The sequence below is a fragment of the Prosopis cineraria genome, unplaced genomic scaffold (assembly GCF_029017545.1).
Source record: "Prosopis cineraria cultivar Desert tree isolate PC_DT_omini unplaced genomic scaffold, ASM2901754v1 PC9, whole genome shotgun sequence".
Classification (NCBI taxonomy): domain Eukaryota; kingdom Viridiplantae; phylum Streptophyta; class Magnoliopsida; order Fabales; family Fabaceae; genus Prosopis; species Prosopis cineraria.
In genome coordinates this window covers 19,349,494-19,373,348 of record NW_026555340.1, presented here as the reverse complement: position 1 = coordinate 19,373,348, position 23,855 = coordinate 19,349,494, and the positions used below count along the sequence as shown (strand labels likewise).

At 29.6% G+C, this 23,855-nt stretch overlaps 1 protein-coding gene across 1 annotated transcript; it reads left to right on the top strand.

Moving 5' to 3' along the window:
- Positions 1-371: 371 nt before the first annotated feature.
- On the top strand, positions 372-1,833 carry LOC129319418 (uncharacterized). The gene is made up of 2 exons (XM_054964483.1): positions 372-685; positions 1,328-1,833. The coding sequence occupies exons 1-2, from the start codon at positions 477-479 to the stop codon at positions 1,533-1,535; spliced, it is 417 nt and encodes a 138-aa protein (XP_054820458.1). The 5' UTR covers positions 372-476; the 3' UTR covers positions 1,536-1,833.
- The last annotated feature ends 22,022 nt before the right edge of the window (positions 1,834-23,855 follow it).

The window sequence follows — 23,855 nt, the reverse complement described above, 5'->3', positions numbered from 1 at the left end:
AACTCGTTGAAAAGAACGCAGTCCATTACTCAGATGTTTTTATTGGGTTGCAATGTTTATTTTTCAGTCTGAGCCTCAAGTAAAGTGGTGACAATGCTGCTCAGTCTTCCATTCTCTTTACCCTGCTCTGTTTTTGGAGGTTTTGTTTCATCTCCTTCGCTCCACATATTTGGGTCTGCTTGTTCGTTTTGATTGCTCTAATGGGATCAACACAGAACGTAGGCAAGCATGCAGCCACCGTTCATTTAACGCAAGCGTCAGGACTGAGGAACGAGCAATTCCTCTTTACGTTTGTATTCCTATCACGTTCTTTGCTTCCATTTTAGCTTAGCTGATGCAGGAGGTGCTTGGATCTGATCAGTATTCTAGCATACAAGGATTGATCGAAGTGCTTCAGGCTTTGGTTGAGGGTTACTTCCATACCTAGCCGGAGCCACAGCTTGAATTTGTTTCAGGCGAGATCAAGGGAACGGCTAATGTATTTCAGTTTGTCCTCGTCGCTCCCTGTTCCGTCACGTAGTCATGGGCTTCCCCCTCTTTTCTTTTTCCGATTCTGTTGTTTGTTCGATCTGCCGCTGTTTGTTGAATCTGGCAGTTTCGTTGTCTGGTTGATAAGAGTAGAGGAGGTGCCCTGGAAAAGCCCACCTGCAAGGCTGACCTTTTCTGAAAATTTGCCCTGGGTCTGGTGGGTGAATATTAAAAATTTTGATATTTTACATCTATGTCCTTGAAATCTTTACTTATTGATTCTTAATAAGGTGCAATATTTTGCACCTCCTACCCCTTGGTTCTGAGATTTTCCATCCCTCACCAGAGTGTCTTGGCTCTATCTTTCACATATTCTGTTTTTGAGTGAAATCCTCTGTTTTTGTTCTTAATGGCACAAATAGTTCCCAAGTGGGCATATCTTGGTATAGCATTTGAGAATTTTACTTCCGCGTACCGTTTTAAATTCAACATATATATTTTATGTGATCCTCCTGATGGTTTACATAATTTGCTGTATAGAGATTTTCTAGGCATAGCTTGTCCGAGGCTTGTGAGTGTATTGTTGCTGGTTGGATCTATCTGTTTGCTTCTTGGTCTTGGCTATTTTGTTCTTTCCTAAGAATTTGCTCTGTCTTTCATATCTCGTGGGTTTGTTTTTAATCGCATAAATACTCTCAAATTGCCTGCTTCTCAATTAAATTCATCATATACATTTTACTTGTTGAGCTTCCAAAGCCATATCTGTTGTGTCGAATCATATTCCTTATTTTCTGGGTAGCTAGTTCATTTATATATAGGGGGAAAAAGATAATAAGTGAATGATGATTGCTATATGCAGGATGAGTTCTTCAAATGATTCAAAGGGAGGAAAGTGCACCGGAGATTCTATAGGTTACGGACGAATCTCTGGTTCTAAGGATAACAACAGCAATGGCAATGGAAGTAATGCATCGAAGGGGTCATCCTCCTCAAAGGGAAACAACACGAAGCAGATAGGGGACCGAATAGGTTATGGGAGGAAGAAGCCACCTCCCCCGAAAAAGTAAACAATGCTTCTTGTCTGATAATCTGCATCACTCCTTTTTCTGGTGTTTTGATTTTGTGTTGTTTCTGTTTTACTGTAATATGCTTTAAGTAGTTTTGCCACTTTAATTGAAGCCGTGTGCTGTTTAGTTGTGTGTGTCATGGTTTTACCTTAGACTGTAGGCTTTTATAGTGAAGCTTTTTTTTGAGGATTATGTGTGGTTTCTAGTGTTGTTCTTCTATGCCTTGTAATGTGCTTTCAACAAGTTTCATCGTGAAATGTTCGTGTGTTCTCCAAATTAAACCCCAAAAACAGAAATATCTTCCTTAGCTTCTGATCAATTTATTGTTATACTTACATTATAATGCCTTGATGAAGAGCACAAGTTGTTGGAATTGGAAGTCAAAGGAACATAAATAAAGGAGGAGCAGAGAAGACATAGAGGAGACAGAGGAGGAAACCATAATGAAACACTCAAGCCACGTTTAGTTATTAGAAAAAAATAAAATAAAATAAATTGAAAAGATAAAGTAAAAATGAGATGATCTAAAGGAATAATGAATCACATTTATAAAGAAAATGGGTTATTTCTTTTATTGGGTTGAAAATCATAATTCTTAAAATTTTTTAAGGATGTGATAATTTTTACATTTATACTATATATTAATGAGTTTTATTATATTTATTATGAGGAAAAAAGATGATTTAGTTCATTTTTATGTTAATTTTTTTAATTCATTTCATTTCATTACTAAATATTTGCTGATCATTGATAACGTAGACTAATCTTCCCAATGATATTATAGCAAAAAAGTAAGTCCTTCATAACTAAGTTTATTCCAAATCCAAAAGCTGTAAATGAGTCTCCAACCATTTCAAAAAAAAAAAAAAAGATAAGGATTCGCACTAACTTTTTTTTTTTTTGCCATAAAAAATTTCTATTACTCATACAACCTTAAATTAATGTATCTGTGCGCGCGCGAATATATTAGAATTAGGGTGCTGAAATAATACATACCGCATCATATGAATCTCGGATATGTTGTAGACTTGTAATGTTGTATTTGACTGAGTTTTGAATGCATATATTTCCTTTTTGGTTAAATAAAAAAAAACTGAGAGGGAGAAGAGGCAGAAGAAGTGGGGTATATATATTACTCTCTTTGTTTAAAAATATAAAATATTTTTAATCAAATCTTACCTCTCAATAAAATAATTATCTACTTTTAAACTAACCTTATTTTTTTATATTTATCTTTATTAAACATCCTACAATAAATATAAAATTATTCATTAATAGGGACATTTTTGAAAAAAAAATAATTACATCTTGAAAAATTAAAAAATATCTCATATTTTTAAATGAAGGGAGTATTTATTTTAAATCTAGCATGTATTTAGCATTGCAGAGGATAATTTTGATTAGATAACGAAAGGGAAAAAACTTAATTATATTTATTTTGCAAGAGGTTAATTTTAGAAGTATTTATTTCCAGTAAGATATTCACTTGAGGCTGGGGCGGAACTGTGTGTATTGCAAGGGGGGCCCACAACCCAATACCCTTTGTATAAATAATAGGACTTGGGATTAGTAGCTTCCCTCACCCATTCCCTCACGGCTCACAACATCACACAGTCTCCACATAACTCCCCCCTAATCAAAATAACCTTCCATATCCTTTATTAATGTAAATGGAGAGCGCTTTATAATCAGTCATTTGTTCCTTTATGACAAATCCTGCGGTGAGAGGGTTAGTCACAACTATTGATTGTGGATACCTTGATCTTGTATATATATAAAAAAATCTCCCATTTTACACACATGCATATATACTGAGAGAGGATTTTGTATGCATATTTTCTCTAAACTAAAATATATGGCATTGGTAATTATTTCATGATTTTTATAAAAAAGTTAGATAAAATTTTAGTCTCTTAAAAAATTGCACAACTTTTTAATTATACCTTCATTAAATACTTTATATAAGTGTCACAATAATAATAATTGAAATTTTAATATATAATTTTTCAAACAAAGTAATAAATTAAGTAGGGGTATAGTTGAAAAACAATTATAAACTCAACACAATTCCCATATATTTTGAATCAAGGAAAGCTTTTAGAAGATATTTTATATTGTGGTAGTACTCCCTTCACCCCAATTTATATATTCTTCTCAACATTTTTTCATGTAAATTAGAAAAACTATTAGATTCTTGTATTTTTTAAAAACATTTTAATATTTCAATGATACCCTTATTAATTATTAAAGGGAGCCTTGTCATGTCTTGTTTAAGTTACAAAAACTATTAAAATTATTGGGGTAAAAATCACGCATCTTAAGTTTTTCTAAAAAAGATATATAATTATACATAATTTGTTATCTAATATTTTTAATTATAAAATTAATTTTTTTAAAATAGTATGATAAATCTTAAAAATTTAAAATTAATAATATATTTTTGTTTTCCAAAAATTGGCCCCCCTAACATTTAAGGTTGGTTCCGGACTTAAGGATGAGAGAGGAATATCATTAGTGCATATAAAAATATATACTTCCTTTGATCTTATTTATTAATCACATTTTAAAATATTCATTTAATCTCATTTATAAGTTATAGTGTGATTTTTTAGGTAATATTTAAAAAATATTTTTAAAATTACCCTTTATGAGAGAGAAAAGGTAATATGATATCATTTTTTGAATTTATTAATAGAAGCATATTTGAAATTTTATATACTTTCATTTTTTATATTTTTTTATATTAATATTGATGAGATTAGTAAAAATATAAAAAAAATTGAAGGAACATGTTATATTGAAATTAAAAAAATTATTACATACATGCACATAATGCATAATATATATATATATATATATATTAAACCACTAAGGTTAGTGGTTTGAACCTCTGTTTCAAAAAGGCAAAAAGTACTTTGAACGAGGATAAGGCCGGTGCCTGATTATGACATCTAATTGCGGTCATGTTTTGGCATTTGTCCAGCGATGCAAGCAGATTAATTGTAATATTTTTTTGTCCTTTTTGGGGCATTTTTCTTTTTTGGCCACACTTTATGGGGCATTCCTGCTTTAGTTAGATTCCCTCTTGAATCATACTCTATTTATGTTCACTTCCTTTTAGCTGTCTTTCCGTCTGCTTATAGTTTTCCATTCGCTTTTCGCTTTTCGCTTTTCGCTTTTTTGGCCATTTTAGGAGTCTTATTTATTTGTCATATTTGAGAATTACAATTGCCTCATCAACACCAATTCCCATTACACATACAGTGCACTTCTTAAATAATTATTTCTAGCAACGTTTATTTTATTATTATTAGTAGTAGTAGTTGTTGCACCCGAAAAAATGCGATGCGGACGGCGCGCTAGTGGAGGCCCCGGCCTTCGCAGTGGGAACCGGATCGAATGAGGAATCGCCACTAAAATTTTGAGGTAAATCTCGAGAAACTGATTAAAGGGATGATAAGGGTGATTTGCGAAATCAGAGAATAGGTTTGGGAGTCGGTTGAATGTGGGGAAGGTGTTAGGCACCCCACAACACCTGTTCGTTAGAACGTTTACCTAAAATTTGTTATGCTCTATTAATATAGTTTTATAATTATTTTAATTATCCCTTTTATATTTATGTGTTTGATAAAAATGATAAGAATTAAGTGAGAAATATTTATTTGTTTACGAGGGAGGACGGACTTGACTCAGAATCTGACCCTGAGACCTACATACCCTGTGATGGGGATCAAAGTCCATGTAGTTCAGATTTAAAAGTTTGTTGGTGAAAATATTTTTTGAAGAGAAATTAATTAAAAATAATTCACCATTTTGCAAATAAAATAATTTCTGAAATTTTAATATGTGTATTTTAAATTGTAAAAGGTAATTTAATTTTAATTATTTTCTCTATTTTTGAATATTTAATAAAGAAAGGAAAGGGTTTAAAATTATTTTTCTTTATATTTTATGATTGGGAATTTAACTGTTATACCTGCAGAGCCTTATTGGTTCATACGGTAATGTAATTGTTCTAAATATCTGCAGAAATTCTAAAATCTCACACGATAAAAGAATTTGGCAATTTAATTTATTTTTTTATATTCTTATGTACATTTTTAAGTGTTGATAATAATTTTTTTAGCTTGTAGATACATGTTTTAAAGAATTTTAATCATCATACCTGCATAGCCTTATTGGCTTATACGGTAATATGATTATCCTAAATATTTGTGGAGATTTTAAAATCTCACACAATAAAGGAATTAAATTTAAATACGTCTTTTAATTTAATTAATTTAATATATAATTTATATGTGTATATTCAAAACTTAATCGTTATATTGACTCATACGATAATATCTGTATAGTCTTATTGACTCATACGATAATATGATTATTTTAGAAGTCTACGGAGATTCATAAATCTCACATGACTAAAAGATATAATTGGTGAATATAATTACAATTTAAATACATTAATTTAATTAATTAATTTTCTAAATTGTGTTATATGATTATTTGCAAAAATCATTTATTTATTATAAAAATTGAGAATCACTATATTTGTGAGGACTTATTATCCCACACGATGAAGTGATTAATTTAAGTCTCTATGAAGATTCTTGAAATCTCACATGAGATTTAAATAAATTATTAATCTGGGTTATAACAAGAGAGTTAAATTTAAAGATGGGCCCTTTAAACTTATATTAACATATAAGTTTTACTCTCATATTTATGAAACCTTATTGATTTACACAATACGAGATTATCCTCAATATCTACAGAGATACAAGGTCTCACACGATAAAAGGATTAAATAATATTCACTTTGAATATATTTTAATGCGTAATTATAAAACGCATATTTTTAAATATAGAGATCTTAATCATTATACCTGTGAAGTTTTATTAACTCACACGGTAGTACGATTATCCTAAAAGTCTATGGAGTTTCAAAAACCCCACATGACCAAAAGATATGATTGGTAAATATAATTATAATTTAAATTCATTAATTTAATTAATTAAAATTATAAAAATGTCTTTTTTTTATTTACAAAATCTGTTTATTTATTTACCATATAAATTGTGAATCACGATGTCTGCAAGGATTTATTATCCTACACGATAATGTGATTAATTTAAGTCTCTACAAAGATTCTTGAAATCTCACATGAGATTTAAATATTTAATATAAAGAGAGAATTAACTTTAATAATAGGCCTTTGAAACTCATATAAATACCTACAAAATTGATCCTCATACCTACGAAATTTTATTGATTTACACGGTATGAAATCATTCTAAATGCCTATTGAGATTCTTAAAATCTCATACGACAAATAGGTAATCAAGATATTTGCACTTGCAGTTGGTATATGATATGAGTTTAGCATTTGAAGGAATAGAGAAAGAAATCATTTTGAAACTTCACTCCTCTTTTGACTCGAAGATATGTTTCTCAAGATTTTTCAAATTGGTTTAATGCTCAGATATGACTCTTGAAAGAAAATAATGATAATCGTGGTTATAGCATTTGACAATTAGAATAAACAAAATTCACATATCATCACCATCATTAATCACCCAATTTATTTCCCATCAAAATCAAGTTCGTGTCTTAAAATTATTTGTGGATAAACAATAATCCCATATTAGTCATATGCATATTCTTCTAAAATAATATGATCATTTGAATGAATGAAACAAGCATGCAAAATTTTTGAAAGAACTATAAAATTTTAAACAAGAAAGAGCTAAATCAAAGCCATGACCAAGTTATGCATGTAAAAGATGACTATAAAGAATGGAATAAGATTATACTTTGATATTGCACATGATCCCACTCTTTTTGTACTCAACATATAGATATTTTAAAAACTGATTGATGCATATTTTTGTACCTTAATCAGATTTTTCAAGAGCTCGTCGGATGACAAGTCGTTGTTCTTCTTTGGTGAGAGATCCCTTCTTAATGCCAGGCTTGAGGTAGTTCTTCCACTGTTTGACATAAGCATAAAATAATGCGTCCTTCTCAGCTCTCCAACATTTCCTCTCCTTCATTTCCAAGCGTGAATCCTACTGCCCATTTTCTCTAACAACTTGGTAACAAGTCAGCTCATCTCTGACGCAACTCCTGCTCTGTTTTTCTTTCCATTATCTCGTCCGGCTTTTCTCTTTTCTTCCTCGGTCTCTCCCTTCTCGTGTGTTACTTCCTCTCTCTCCTCGTGTTCTTTCCTTCCTCTCACGGTCTGTTTCTTTTTTTAGTTTTTAGATCAGTGCTATGTTTTTTTTTTTTATTTTTTCGTCCAGCTGTGTTGTGCTCCTCTCGATTTTTCTCTTCCTTTTCTTCCGTGCCTCTCCTCTCTTGTTTTCCTCGTCTGTTCTCGGTCTCTCCAACCCATCTACATGATAATCATGATCACAAGAACTTCTTTCACGTCTATCATAGTCCGACTGTGACCGAGAGAGAGATGGGAGATGTGCGCACGCATGCTCTGTTTTTGCGTTCTCTTCTTTTCTATGAGTGTGCTCTTTTTTCTTCCATTTTTCTCTCCTCCTCCCAGCAAAAATCTAGTCTCTCCCTCATTCAGTTTTTTCCCCATTTCCTCCTCCTTTGCTTTCTGCTGTCCATGCTCTGTCTTTTTCTCATTTTTCTATCTGCTGTTTCGGCTACTTCCTTTGCTGTTCCATCTGCTGTCTTCGTACACGTCTGGCTCTCTTTCTACTTGTGTTTCGCGTGCAGTCTGTGTGCATGTCCAGTCTTTTCTTTTGCCTGCTCTCTGCTCTCTTTTTCTGCTGTGTGGCCAAAGTTTTAGGGCTGTGGTTGCTTGCTCTGCATCTCTCTCTTATTTTGCTACATGTTCGCATGTTCTCTCTGTGAAGCTTTTCCGCATTTTGCGTTTTCATCTAGTATTGCTCTTTGCTCTTTGCTTTTTCCTTTCTACATTTCGTGACTGTGTGTGCTTTTGGTGTTCTCTGCTCGTGTTTTTGTTTTTTACATGTGTGTTGCTGCATGTTTCTGTTGTGTCTTCTCTGATCTCGCCGTACGTTGCTGCTCTGCTTCTTTCCTTCTTGTTCTTCGCTGGCTTCGTCTTCCTCTAACTCTGTGTGTGTGGCGCTTGACCGAGCACCAAATTTTAGAACCAATGGGTTAAGATTTAACCCATTGGTTTATATATATTTTTTTGAAGAGAAAAAAATCTATAATCCTTTCTTCTCTTTTTTTTTTCCTTTTAAAATCCTGTTTATTAATTTAAAAAAATTAGAAGAGAAAAAAAAAGACAAAAGAAATCTAATTTTGAATTAAGCAAGCATGTATTTTTTTTTTAGAAGATAACAAAATTTAAATGAAGAAATTCAAAAGAAGTTGATTCTCAAAAATTAGCTCCTAATATCTTAAATGGTTGGGACAATTTGAAGAGGGATTTTAGAAGATGTAAACAAGATTTTTTTCTCAAAATATAATCCTAAAAAGGATTAAATTTTATTTTTGCATTTTTATATTTTTTTTTGATTATTTATTATCAAATTTAAAAAAATGTCCGGATAAAATACGATGTTCATAGTAATAGTGATGACACTATAAGGAGGCTATAAAATAAAAATGAATAAAAAAACAGAAGTGGGCAATAATAGGGAAATTATAAGGTTGAAAGCCGATTTAGGATATTTTGGTACGATATTTAATGAGTAGGTGACCAAAAAAAGGAGTAAAATTCTCGATGCAAGAGAAAATTAAAGATAATTTTTTTCTGGCCAGAAAACAAAAGTAATTTAAAATGATTGACATTACACTTCTAAAACCCACGGATTAAATCTAGCAAAATGGATTAGCCTCTCTTGACATGATGAATTAATGTTTAAATCTTTACACAATTAGGGGTGCTAATTTGAAAGATGCATTTTTTATAATTTGTATGGTTGCATGTGTGTGTGTGGTGTTATACTGGAGATCGTTTTCTTCTTTTGGTATCAGAGGAGACAAAATAATTTTTACAATTTCTTTAATTTTATTAAAAATATACAGAATTTATTTGTATATTCAAAAAAATTTATATGTTTCAAAATAAATAGAATGTTTACATAATTCGAACATAGTCAACAGTACTCTTCAATTTTCAAAGTCTAGCAAGTAAATGTTTCATGAAGAAGGGGAAAAATTGACCTTTTTTCTTATGGTTCTATTGTTCTATATCTACTCGCTGATAAAAGGAAAACCAGAAATCATTCAATGTAAAATTAATTTACTAACTAATTAATTAAGTTCAGGAAATCTGGGATCTAAAAGACTTGGACTTTCACAAAGAAAAAACTATTTTGAGGCTTAGTATCTCAGAAAACCTGGGGATATTTTTAGCTCTTGCCTAAACTAATTCAAAGCCCCCACCATGTTTCTTGAGTACCTTGAGAATGTTTTTGAATACTCTTTGCACGCCGAATTGAACCCTTGACTTGCAAAGTAAAGCCAACATACTCTAACCAGCAAGCCACGAGTTTTTGATATAATTTCACTGTCTAAAGATGTAAAGCATTTTTTTAAGGATTGAATGTTAAAAATATAAAGTATTTTTAGTGTTTTAAAGTATAATTATTGCATTTTTTTAAATACCCCTAATGAATAAATCACTTTATATTTATTATGGAGTGGAACACATTATTAAATAGAGATAAATATGAAAAGATATTGTTAGTTTGAAGACAAATAACTACTTTGTTGAGAGTGATATTTAATTAAAAATACTTTACTTTTTTTTTAATGAAATGAGTATTTATTTAATTCAACTACATATCTTGTGACTTGAACTTGACACCCGAGGACCAGTCGAACCAAGCACTGCTCTCTACTTTAAAGGAATTATTGACACCCACTGAAATTCATTTCTGGATTTTCTGAGAATTTTTATATTTCGAAATAAGTTGGGTGAACAAGGCTAAATGAATTGATAAAAAGGAAAATTAGTTCATCCATGTTCCCCACTTCCTGTGTGGTTTATTTTCGAGCTCATGAAATTCAGTTGCGAATATGTCCTAGAAAAACATCTTATACATATCATTAATTTTTTAAACAATAGGACCAATTACCATCTGCCCAAGAAGTCTATTGCGCTCGTGTTCGTGCTGTTCTATTTATAATTTATAAATTATTTTTAACATACTTCACCAGCAATTAATAAAAATTTTAAAATAAATTAATTATATTTAAAAATTTAATAAGTTTTCTCTATATGAAATATATATTTTGATAACGTACTTTCTCTTACTAATATTTAATAAGGATAAAATGAAAAACTTGTGATAGATGATTAATAACATGGTTTATCAATAAGACAAGAAAATTATTTTCTCACTTTGTCGAGCCTAAAATGACATTGTTTTGAGTTAAAAAATAATCAAGAAAATATTAACTCTTTTTTTATTTTATTTTTTTGATAAAGAAGATATTATCTCTTACTCCTTGATGTCTTTTCTAACATCCCAAATTTTAATCCTCAAATTAACCAAGTTTAATTAAGATAAGTAAGTGAATTGACGTGGTGTGTAGTCAGAGGAGACTAATAAGTGTTTTTCAGTTGAAATTTCAAATATATTTTGAGTGCAAAGTGAAATTGGGTCACTTGGGATCAAAAAGTGGAGAAAGACAAGTAAAAAAGCTTTTATGCCATATGCTGCGGAGTGTGCACGGTGCACCGCGGCACATAGGGTCAAAAGATGAGAGATTGCCTTCTTTATACCATATGCTGCAGCTTGTGGCGGCAAGCACTGCGGCGCATGGTACGGGTTATGTAGAGATAAGTCACGAACTGATGTGAAAAATAGAAGAGAAAGAAAGGGAAAATGAAAGAGCTTGTCTTTGCTTTGCTAGGGCACGATTTAGGGGAGGATTTGAGAAGGTTTGAAGCTTCAAATCATCTAAAGTAAGATTTTTAAATCCTTTCCTTCCTTTCTCTTCCACTTTCCCAAAAATTTAAGTTAGAGTTTGAATGAGGATGATGATTTTTGATTCATACAGGTTATGGGTCTGAACCCATTAAATCAAATGGAGTTAATGGAAATTATTTAAAGTATTTAAACTTAATATTAATGATTTTACTGGTTGTTGGATGGTGAATTCCATAAATGTCCAAAAATGGACATTAAATCTAAAGTTATGATGGTTGTTGAGGCATTAAAGAAAATATGGGTATTTAATGAAGCAATATAATACTAAAGATAGTTAATAAACTTAATTGGTAAGCTCAAAGGTGAGAAATAAGGATGTTGGGTGTTGAAGAAATGAAAATGGAAGAGTTGAAACTATGTTCATGACATTGTTGATGAGTAAGAATTGTTTGATTGTAGATTTAGCTCTTACATACCAATTTGACTTGGGAAGGTCAAGCTTGAAAGCTTAAGATTGAGGATAAATTTTTAACCTTTTAAAGATTTTAAGTAACCAAAAAAACTCTATTTTGAGTAGTTATATGTTAATTATATTGTGGTGTGTTATATGTGTTTAACATGTAAATTTGTGTAACATGCTATAAGACTATGTGTTTTTGCATGATGGTCTTAGGGTGAAGAGAAGATATAGAAATGATTGTTGAAGTGCAAAATTTATTTTGAACTAAGTGACAATCTGCAAAGCATTGTGAAATTTAATAATTGATGATGAATCTTGACAAAGATGTATGCGTTGAGTTTGAAAGTAGTGAACGCATGTGAAAAAGAGTATTGGTGCTCACTTGGGTAGCACACAGTCATGAACCTAACATGTTGATTGTGATAATAAATAAATGAGAATGTGATTAGAAAGTGAGCATCATATATGGCATGATTATTGGACAGGAGTTCGCCTAGATATTGAGAGTAGAGAAAATTCACATGATATTTAGGCTACCCTTAAGTGCACGGGGGTATAGCCTTATTTCACAGTTTGTTGAGAGGCTGTTTTATAGTTTTTCGAGAGACTAGAATCTAGCTATCTCCACCAGTTTATAGAGGATATTAGCTTAGGGCATACGACACCCTAAAGATTCGAGAGTGAAGGAAGCCGTAGTTTGAGAGTGAGTGTTGTGATCGTTGGTTGAGTCACACTTTACAATTGAGGACCTTGGGTAGTCCAATCACATAGATGGAACTCTCGTCAGTATTATAGCTTACAGTTTCAGTCGGAGGAAATAAGGAAGGTATAAGAATTGTTGATTGTTGCTTATGTGATTGTATGATGTGTCACACAATTGAGTTGTGGCAAGTCGAGTTAATATAATGGGTCATGGTCACATGTCTAAGTATCTTATGGCTATGCATTAAGTGATAGGACAGGAATGAATTGATTGAGAAAGTATATGTTATGATGCATGTGAACTAAGTATTGCGACATGTTTTATAAAGTTTATTTCCATACTCTTGTGTTTATTTCAATTGATATGTAATTGCAAAGGGTAGGTTTTACCTTAGTTACTGAGTGGCTAAAATCGCCTCTTTCATTTAACATTTTATGGGCTTTAGTTCTAGTGCCAAGAGGGAAAAAGCTCATGAGGCTTAAGAATTTATGCATTCCTTTTTGTATGCCTCTTGTATTCATTATTTTGTGTAATAGAATGTTATTGTCAATTTTAAGTTACATATTGTTAGACTTGCACTATTTTATTGTTGCGAATATTTACATTATATTTTAGGCCTTAAGTAATTGCATATGATAAATTATATATGTAGATACGGCCAAAATGCTAGTGTAAATATAGAAATGTTGTTTTAAAGATGATATTATTGATTTTTGATATAATGTAATGGATTTACCTCCTTATTTTACTTTTTGTTATTAAAGGGGTTGAGAAGTGATTTTGTGTTATATTAGTAAATGTGTGCATGTGACACGTTGTACTAGTAATCCTAAGTCCAATGAACATGGTTTGAGTATTAGGAATAGTTTTTTGCATTTGTTATGGGTTTTGGACGTCCTTTTATGTGTGAAAATTGTCAAAAGTGGTAAAAATGTGTTTGAGTGTCAAACTTCCTGGTGTGACTTATTTTGGAAGTGAAACTTGTGCCATCAGCTAGTTTGTAAAAAGAGCTTTTCATAAACACCTAAATTATATTATTCAAGCGTCAAATGAATATTTAAGGCACATCAAAAGTTGCTGATTCTGTAGTCAAATGACAACAAAATCTACTATTATAAAATGTGCAACGCATCGCGGCTTATTGGTGCCTGAGCCGCAGTACGTGGCATAGAGAGTAACCCGCCGCAGCGCATTGCTCTGTTTTTTTAGCAAACTTGATATTTTTCAACTTCTTTCACTCCTCCAAAGTATCATATACTTTCGTAACTTATTTTTACTTTAATTTAAGAGTTTATGAATATATTTGTCTCATTCCAACTTATGAAAACTTAGGATCCCTATTCTCCTTAAATTACAACTTGGTAATCTAATATGAGTTAATTTCTTGATTACCATGAATTTGATATGTTAATTATGATTAGTAGTAAAGATATTAAATCTTTGAACTTAATCATTTGCTAGTTGAGTTAAAATGTATTTACAATTTTTTGATAAAATATTAAATATATATTACTTGAATACAAACTCTTCAATCAATATATTATTCAAAAATACAATATATTTATTTTTAATTATTAATATAATATAAAATATATGACAATTCATGTTATATTTTATTTTTTATAAAATTATTATTATTATTATTATTATTAATGTAAAGTGAAAGAAATTTTATATCTTAAACTTAAGTAATTTATATTTTATTTTAAATTTTCATATAATATAAAATAATTAATCTAAAAAATTAATTTTTTATTTCAAATATATCTTTTGATTAGTTATCATTTCAAAATTTTAAATCTTCTTATTATCAATTAATTATTGATAATGTTAAAGTTATTAATAATTGTAAAATTTCGTATTATTTTAAGTATTGTGTAAATTATTTTTGTGATATTAAAAAATTGAGGAGTAACATTAAAAATTTTAAATATTTTGAATTTCACTAGCTTGAAGGTGCTCGCAAATTAATGCGCCTTGCTTGCAAAATTTTAAAATAAATAAAATAGTGTTCTCATCTCATATGTGAAAGGATTCGGGCTAAGCAGCTGACACGTATCCACGTGAACGTGCATGCATGGATTGATCACATAGTCCGATGAATGTGGGCCCCACGGTTCCCCCATCCTCCCCCAAATTGTTTGTTTGTTTTTTTTTTTTTTAGTGAAACCTCCCCCGGTCTTTTGCTCCTGCATTCTCTCTGCATTTTTTATCTTTAAAGGCAATATAGTCTTTGCATCTCATTTCTTAAAGTATCATGACATTATTTTATTTCATTCTACCAATACAAAATTACCTATCAAACTATCTAACAATCCATGTTTTGAATTTATGTACTCATGTTTTAATTTTGGACTTGGTAAGTTATGAAATTTAATATATGTTGTTGTACATGTCTCTCTTTTACATTTTGTCAGTTTATTGAGATGTCACGGTCCGGTTCTGATATATATCACCTCCTAGAACATACCTATCTTCAATGTTCTTGAAACTATTAAGATAGAAGCCATCAATTCACTAGTACAAAATATAATTTTAATTATATATTTTTCGCTATAGTTTATAGAAAAACTATGGTAAAATAAGTTATAGTGGCGAAAATGTAAATAAGATAAAAAATATAAGATTTATGGCCACCATAGTTTGAAAAATCGGACCAAACTGGCCAATTGGATTGGCGAACCAATGAACTGGCCACATGTTCGGTCTGGTTTGCTGTATAGATCAGACGGAACTCAACCCGGATGACCCGAAAAAAACTCGGAGCAACCCGTTCAACCCACGAGTTGGGCGAGTTGAACAGGTCACTTTTTCCTCCTTCCAGTGGCTCCAAAACGACGTTGGAAAAGAGCAACGGTGAAGAAGAAGCTAGCGGCGGAGATATGTTACTCCGTTCCAGATATAAACGACGAGCAAATCTGAGCAACAAGATATTGAGTAGATTTAGAACAAATATAAAGGACAAACAACTACAAGTCGACAAACCAAGGATAGAAAAATAGCAAGAAGCAGATCTAAAAACATAAATATAGAATGCTGAACAACTAGAAGAAGAAAGAGTTAAACACTGAACCTGAAAACTCAAGCGGGTGTGGCTTCGACTAGCGTTTTAGGAGTAGGAGAGGAAGAGATTTTTTTAATTTTCATTTAAAATAAATGATGGTACATATCTTGTCATTTCTTGGCTGACATTGTTTACTGCTACATGTTTGCTTCACACCTTTCTAAACAATGTTAAAATTCAATTGCTGAAAAAGGTGCTCTTGGCTATTTTATTTTATTTTTATAATCTAAAACTTTATATATGTTAATGGCTTTACATGCTCTATTATTTTACATTAGATATTTTTTAATTTTAAATGATTATTTATATCTCTTTTTAATTATATTTATATTTTAATTCTTAAAATTTTATTCCTATTATTTTTTAAGAAAATGTTTTACTATTATATTTTCTACCAAATATTATTATCACTTAAATTATTATTTTATATTATATAAGATATCAAGTCTTGGATATGGCTAAATGTATCAAGAATTAAGGTATTTTTTTAAATTATATTATTTTATTATGACTGATCTGATTTCGATTTAACTCTCAATTTAACCCCGATTGAACCATTGACCTTTGACCTAGTGTCTCAACCGGTTCAATGACTGGTCCTGTTTTTAATACCTTGATGGCCATAGACATACAATACACCTATTGGCATAAATGATTTGACAAACCATTAAACAAATTATGTAATTAAAATAAATCATTAATTTAATTTTTAAATTTAAATTATTAAGAAATACAAAGTTGTATGATATATATATATATATATATATATTTAACGTGTCTGAATTTGCATATACAAAATTTTCATATACAAAATATGTCTAAATTAAGATTATTTTAATTTTTATAAATATTTTATTATAAATATATCTATGTAAATTAAATTTTTCTAATTTTAGGCATAATAAATATGCCTAAAATCAAACACCTACGGTGACAAGCATTAATAACACCTATCACTATAAGTATGTCTGATTCCAAGCATATTTATTATGCCTGAAATCAACACTTATGACGACAGGCATGATAAATGCCTGTCGTCGTATGTCCAATTCAAGCAGTAAATATGCCCGAATTCCATAAAAAAATAATTAATTAAAAATTAAAAATTTTACATAATTTTTTTAATTATCTAAATTTTTAATATGTCTAAATTCAGACATATTAAATGTGTCTAAATTCAAACATATTAAATTTAAATTATTATTAAGACTAAGATTATTTTAATTTTTATAAATAATTTATTATAAATATGTATGTAAATTTAATTTGTCTGATTTCAAGCATATTTATTATGCCTGAAATCAGCACTTACGATGACAGGGGTGATAAATGCCTGTCGTCATATGTCCAATTCAGGCACTAAATTTTCCTGAATTTCATAAAAAAATAATTAATTAATAATTAAAAATTTTACTTAAATTTTTTTAATTATCTCAATTTTTAATATGTCTGAATCTAGACATATTAAATGTGTCTGAATTTAGGCATATTAAATTTAAATTATTAATAAAATTAAGATTAGTTTAATTTTTATAAATATTTTATTATAAATATATATATGTAAATTTAATTTGTCTGATTTTAAGCATAATAAATATGCTTGAAATCAGACAGACTTACGGTGACAGACGTTAATCACACCTGTTACCGTATATGTCCCTTAAGTTTCCCGAAGCTCGTTTTTGCTGCCAAATCTTTCATTTCCCTTAGCTCAACCCTCAGCTTCTCATCTGTCCGCAGTTTCCTCACTCACCCTTAACTCTCAAAACGTCCACCCATAACTTCCATTCCCTTAGCTCCCTTATCCGCTGCAGCTCCAGCCCCCATTCCCCTAGCTCCCTTATTCACTATCAGCTCCATTTCCCTAGCCCGTCCGCCCACAGCTCGTCCTTCAGCTCCAGCTCCAACTTGTCTCGACGCCCACAGCTCCTCCGCCATCTACTATCTCCTCCACCTCCCTATTCCCCTAACTCATTTCGGTGCCAACTCCAGGTTTTGATTTTGAAACTTAATTTTTATTTTTTCTAATTGCAATTATACATATTTTTTTAATTGTAATTTTGTTAAATTTAATTATAATCTATCATGCCTTGTGTTTAATTAGTTTAAATTTTTCTTTGAATCTTGGAGAATCTCTATTTATTGAGTTGTTATGCAAGTAATTTTTTTAAATTGAAAAATGTAAATTATTTGGGTGATACATTATTGTTATTTGTTAATTGTGTGGTTAATCATATTTAATTAGTAGAAAATTGTGCATTGCATTTAATTAGTTGAAATTTGTGATTTATTGAAATCAATAGGCTTAATTAGAGGGTTTAGTACCTAGAGAATCTTAATTTATAAGTCATTATGCTGCCAAATTTTTTAAAATTTTAAATCATAAATTATTTATTGATATTTTAATTAGGTAATGATGAATCGTAATTGGATAGATTCTTTGCAGACAAGTGACGAATATGAGAAAAAGGTAGATAAATTTTTGAAATTTGCAAAGAATAATGCTCCTAATGATGAAGGATTATTTTATTATCCTTATGTTAAATGTTTGAATGGGTTGCGATGAAGTTCTGTTAAGATTAAAGATCACCTAATTTGTTTTGAGTTCTATAAAGCATACACACAGTGGGTGTTGCATGATAAATTTAGAAAACGTAGTATGCCACAAGAGGCGGATGATGATATGGATTATTTTGGTGATCAAATAGAGGATATGTTATGTGATATTGGCGTTGAAGCTATTGAGAAGGTACACAAATATGATAGCTTGTGTAATGATTCAGAAACTCCTTTGTATACAGGGTGCACAAAATATACACAACTAACAGCGGTGTTGAAGTTATTTAACTTGAAAGCAAGATATGGGTAGAGTAATAAGAGTTTCACAGAGTTGCTCAGTTGTTGAAAAAGATGCTTTCGAAGGGTAATACACTTCCCGGTAATTACTATGAGGCAAAAAAAATATTGTGTCCAATGGATTTAGGGTACCAAAAGATATATGCTTGCACAAATGATTGTATATTATACAAAAATTATTTTAAAGAATTGCATGTGTCTCCAGTCTGTAAGGCATCACGCTAAAAAGTAAAAGAGATGGATGGTAATGATGATTCCATTACTAAGAGGCCTCCAGCGAAAGTGTTATAGTATCTTCCTATAATACTAAGGTCTAAACATTTGTTCACTAATTCAAATGAGGCAAAGAACTTGAGATGGCATGCTGATAAGAGAAAAATGGATGGCATGCTTCGGCATCCAGCTGATTCTCCACAATGGAAGGAAATTGATAAATTATTTCTTGAATTTGGCAATGAGTTTAGAAATCTTAGGTTTTGTTCACTACAAAGGGAAATAAGCGATGATATGAAGTCTTTGATTGAATTGTAAGTCCTTAAATAATTTTATTTTGTGTTATTAATAACATATATTTAATATTTTCTAAGTGTATATATTTGTTAAATAGTTCATTAATAACATATTGGAAATCAGTGGGAATGGTTGACAAGAAAAAGAATAAAATTAAGTGGGTGCAAATGCAAGTAAGTATTTTAAATTTATTCTCTTATTAGAATGAAGATTATAATATCGATTTAATAAATTTTTTTATTTTTATTATCTTTATAGTGTCCTCAACAATCAAGAAGTATAGTGTGGTTATTATGTAATGATTTTCATATGTGAAATCATCACTCAAGGTATTATTCACTCATTTGATTAGGTAATAATTTGTTAATAATGATTTATATTATGAAAACTTGCCATATACTTGAGTTATTATTTATACATATATTGTTATTAAAATTGCAATGTTTCCAAAATTTAGAGCCATATTCTTAGCAAGAGTTGAAACATATACGGAATCTTTGGTCTTGTTTTTTTTTTTTTTGAATTAACAGGGTTAGAGTAGAAACATTTTAGATATGTGTATTGAAAATGGAGATTTTAGTTGAAATGTTTGTATTATATATATTTGTATTGGCCTCTGGAGCTGCTGTTTATGTGTTAATGTAGGTTTTGTAAAATAAGGGATGTATATAATTATAGGTGATTCTAAAAAAAAAACATAGCATTTACGACCACAGTTATGGTTGTAACTGTAGTAAAAAATGAATCTATGGCGACAATTATAACCACAAATGTCACTAAAGATGTGCCGCCTAAGCATCTTTCGCCACAGGTAAAAGAGACACCTATGGTGAAAGTGGCGAAAGATGATATTTTTCACCATAGGTGAAAGTAGAACCTGTGGTAAAATATATCATCTTTCGCCACAAGTCTGAAATACACCTATGGCAAAAGAGGCTATTTTCGCAACATGTCTCAACTTCACTTGTGGTAAAAAAATAGTCTCTTTTACCACAATTACATTACACCTGTCGCGAAAAAATGTACATTTACTACCACACTGCTTTCTACCACAAAACATCTTCTGTCGCTTTCATTTTAATTGTGACGAAAAATGTTTTTTTGCACTAGTGATTCATCCTTCCACATGGAAAGATCCTCTAAGGTGCCAAGCAAAACAAAGTTTCCTTGCAAGTTTGGAGATAGAGAAATCTGCCATATCCATAAGAACGGCAATGGCACAGTTGGCAAGATTGAATCGAACAGGTCCAAAACCATTTGGATTGAAAAAGAAAGATGGATGAAAAAGCTGGTCTATAGTATTATAATCAAGTGAATTCATTGAGAGTGACAAACTAGTGAAGAACCATATCTCGGAAGGAAAGCTTTGAGGAATTGAAAGTGAACCAAAATGGAATAAGATTTAAAGAACACATGCATGAGCAAGAAGGATGAGTTTAAGTGGTATAAATTGAGGGTTCAATGAAACAGTAAAGATAGAAAAGAAGACATGAAGGAAGGTAAGATTAAGGATACAAGGGATATTAGAAGGAACAATCATGGAAACCTCTAAAAACACTAATGGGGAAATGAGTTTACATTGGAAAAGAAAAAACAGATAGCCTAAAAATTAAAACAAGGAAACAAGTAGCGTGGGGTTTCAAGACAAAGGTGTAAAGAAAAAACTCCAAAAGGAAGGCAAGATGGAAAGAAGACTAATGGAAAGATTGTAGTCAAATAGGATTCACAGAGAATAGAAGACAAAAACAAAGAGGTGACATAGAAAAGCTTATGCAGTTAATACATCAACTTCCAGGGAGGAGAAATAAGAAAAAGAATAAAAGGATAACATTCTGTAAGTTAACTAATAACCAACCCAAAGAGATTAAAGTGAAAGAAGGGGAAGGGTTAGAAGAAAGTTAAGCAAAACAGCAAGATCAGTGGTTAAAGGAAAGAGTATTGAAGATGAAAATATAAGATGAACAAGTAATTAGGTGGGAAAAAACTAACAACTCTTCTCTTTGAAAGAAGGCAGAGAATCTCTCAGTAGAAGTGAGGCAAGATCAAACTAATTTCTTCCACCAAAAAGCTCCAAAGATTATATTTTTTTTAACTATAAAAAATGTAGGAATGTAATCTTTTGACATATAAACTTTAAGGGAGGAATTATTAGCTGAGACTATGATGTAGGTGATTAGGTATAAATAAAATAAAAGTAAAATTAATAATTATATTTTATTGGTATTTACTATAAAAGACTATATATTTATAATAGTTTGTGTCTTTGTTGAATTGAGATTATATTTTTTATACCTTTAATGTATTTTTTGTAAATATATATGCATGTATTAGATACATCTCATATCCTATATTTTTTAAAAATGAAAGTATTGATATATTATATACTCCTTCCATTAAAAATATAAAACATTTTTAACCAAATCTCATCCCAAATAAAATAGTTACTTACTTTTCAATTAACTCTATCTTTTCATATTTACCTCTATTAAACACCCTACAATAAATATAAAGTCATTATTAATAGCGATACTTTTTAAAAAAGGGCAATGATTACACCTTAAAAGATTAAAAATGCCTTACATTTTTGAACATCCAACTCCTCAAACAATACTTTATATTTTTGAATGGATGGAGTATGTATTATATTTGATTCACGTGTCATGCATCATAGGTGATGGGACAAACAAATTAAAGTTGGAAGGTATATGATGAAAATTTATCAAGACAATTATAGTAATTTATTTAATTTTTTAAGGAAAAAAATGCCTATTTATTATTTTATCATTATTAAGCTTGCCGCCTTTGCCAATGAAGTCTCTTTGATGTCACGCGCACATTTCGAAGCCCAACATTTCTAATGGCTACAGTCTTCTTTGAGAGTAACATTCTACTTCCTATAAAAAGTTTAAATGTATTGGATTATGAGAGTGCACCTCAGTATTTAAAAATCAGATTGAATGTTGAATTAAAAAAATTAATGGCTCTTGATTTTTATGGCCTAATCGGTTAAATTAGCACTTGGATGAATGATATAATAATTAAATTAAAATAATACTAATTATATATAATAAATATAAGCAAAAAATTAATAATATGATAATAAAATGAGATAACATGATCGTGAATTAATAATATTATAAATTATAATTTTATAACTTGTCAAATATAGGTAAATCTTAATTAAATTAAATATAAATAGATATAAAAGTATCTATATTTACACCTATAATTGTCAACATCTTTATAAACAATGGTCTCAAATTATATTTTATATATGTGAATTGTCTAAAAATAAAGTTGACTTTAAATAGGATCTAATTTTTAATTTTTCTATTTTTTTAAACTTTTAAGCTTTTTTAATATTATATTTAAAATCATCTGGTTTTCTAAAGGTAGCTAAACTCAAATTCAATGATGAAAATGATTTTTTTGGTGTAAATCAAGCAGTTAACAACTCTTGTCGATGGTTCCACCAGTCTAACCATCTGATTTAGTCTAATTTTTAAATCATTGATTCACTTGAGTCAAGATATGCTTTCAAGTTAAAAAAAAATATTTATAGATATATTTACAGATGACTCATTAATAAGATCCTTTAATCGGGAATGGAATTTGATTCCATAATCATATGTTATAAATTAACTGCTTGTTTGGATTGAAGTTTTAATTGATTTTTGGGCGAAAAAATTGATTAGTGAAGAATTTATCCGAACACCAGTATTTGTAGCTAATTGATTATGTAGCTAAAATTTTTTTTTTTTTGATTAAGCTGCCTTGCAGAGCTTCTGATTCTAGAAACTCCCTCCCCCTTATTTTGTTCTCGCGTTGGAATGGGGGGGAAGAAAAGAGAATTAATAAAAAAATTGATCAAAAAGTATTTGGGAAATTTACAAGCAAAGCCCAAGAAAAATTATAAGAAAGACACACAGTTTTTCCCATGATAATAAAAATAAAATCAAATTCTCTTATCTTTTCTTTTTTTTCTTTGTAGTAACATTTTTTCACTTAACAGTTGTTATAAAAATAATTTAAATAAAATATTAATTGGTAGAGAAAAATTAATTTAACTTAATTTAAAATTTAAAATCATTATAAAGATTGTTATAAAGGTCCAGAGAGAGAGAGATATTGCGTTACTTGTTACATTGCTACATTTTTTATGTTGCCAAAATTTCAATGCAGTGGTTAACATCTTCATCACATGTAAGTCATATTAATAATGTCATTAAGGATCAATTTGTATATTATCATCTTCATTAGTTATTATAAAATTGATATTTAGTATTTAAGAATTAAATATTTTTATTTTATTAAATTTATTTAGACTAAGATATATTGATTATTTATTTATGTAAATTAAATTGTTAATATTAATTAATTTAAATTTTTATAATTAATCAAATATATAATTTAAATCATATATTTTACTCTTAAATAATAAAAAATCTAATAATGTTATATACAAATATCAATAATTTAATTTAAAAAATATATTTCTTTATGGCAATTTTCACAGCAAAAATTGATTCTAGCTTAATTACCCAAAATCTTTAATTTTATTAAAATTAATTTTAAAAAAATAGTATCCTAATAGATTACATTATAACATAATCATTTATAATCAAAATCCAATTACTCCCTCCATCAAAAAATATAAGATATTTTTAAGAATTAAATGTTTAAAAATATAAGGTATTTTTAATTTTTTGAAGTGTAATCATTGCCGTTTTTAAAAAAGTGCTCTTATTGATAATGATTTTATATTTATTATAGGGTATTTAATAGAGATAAATATAATAAGATAGAATTAATTAAAAAATAAATAATTATTTTATTAAGGATAAAATTTAATTTAAA

Coding starts and splice junctions, on each gene's coding strand:
- LOC129319418 (XM_054964483.1), top strand. CDS start 477: ATGTATTTCAGTTTGTCCTCGTCGCTCCCTGTTCCGTCACGTAGTCAT. Junction 686..1,327: donor GAAAATTTGCCCTGGGTCTG/GTGGGTGAATAT, acceptor TGCTATATGCAG/GATGAGTTCTTCAAATGATT.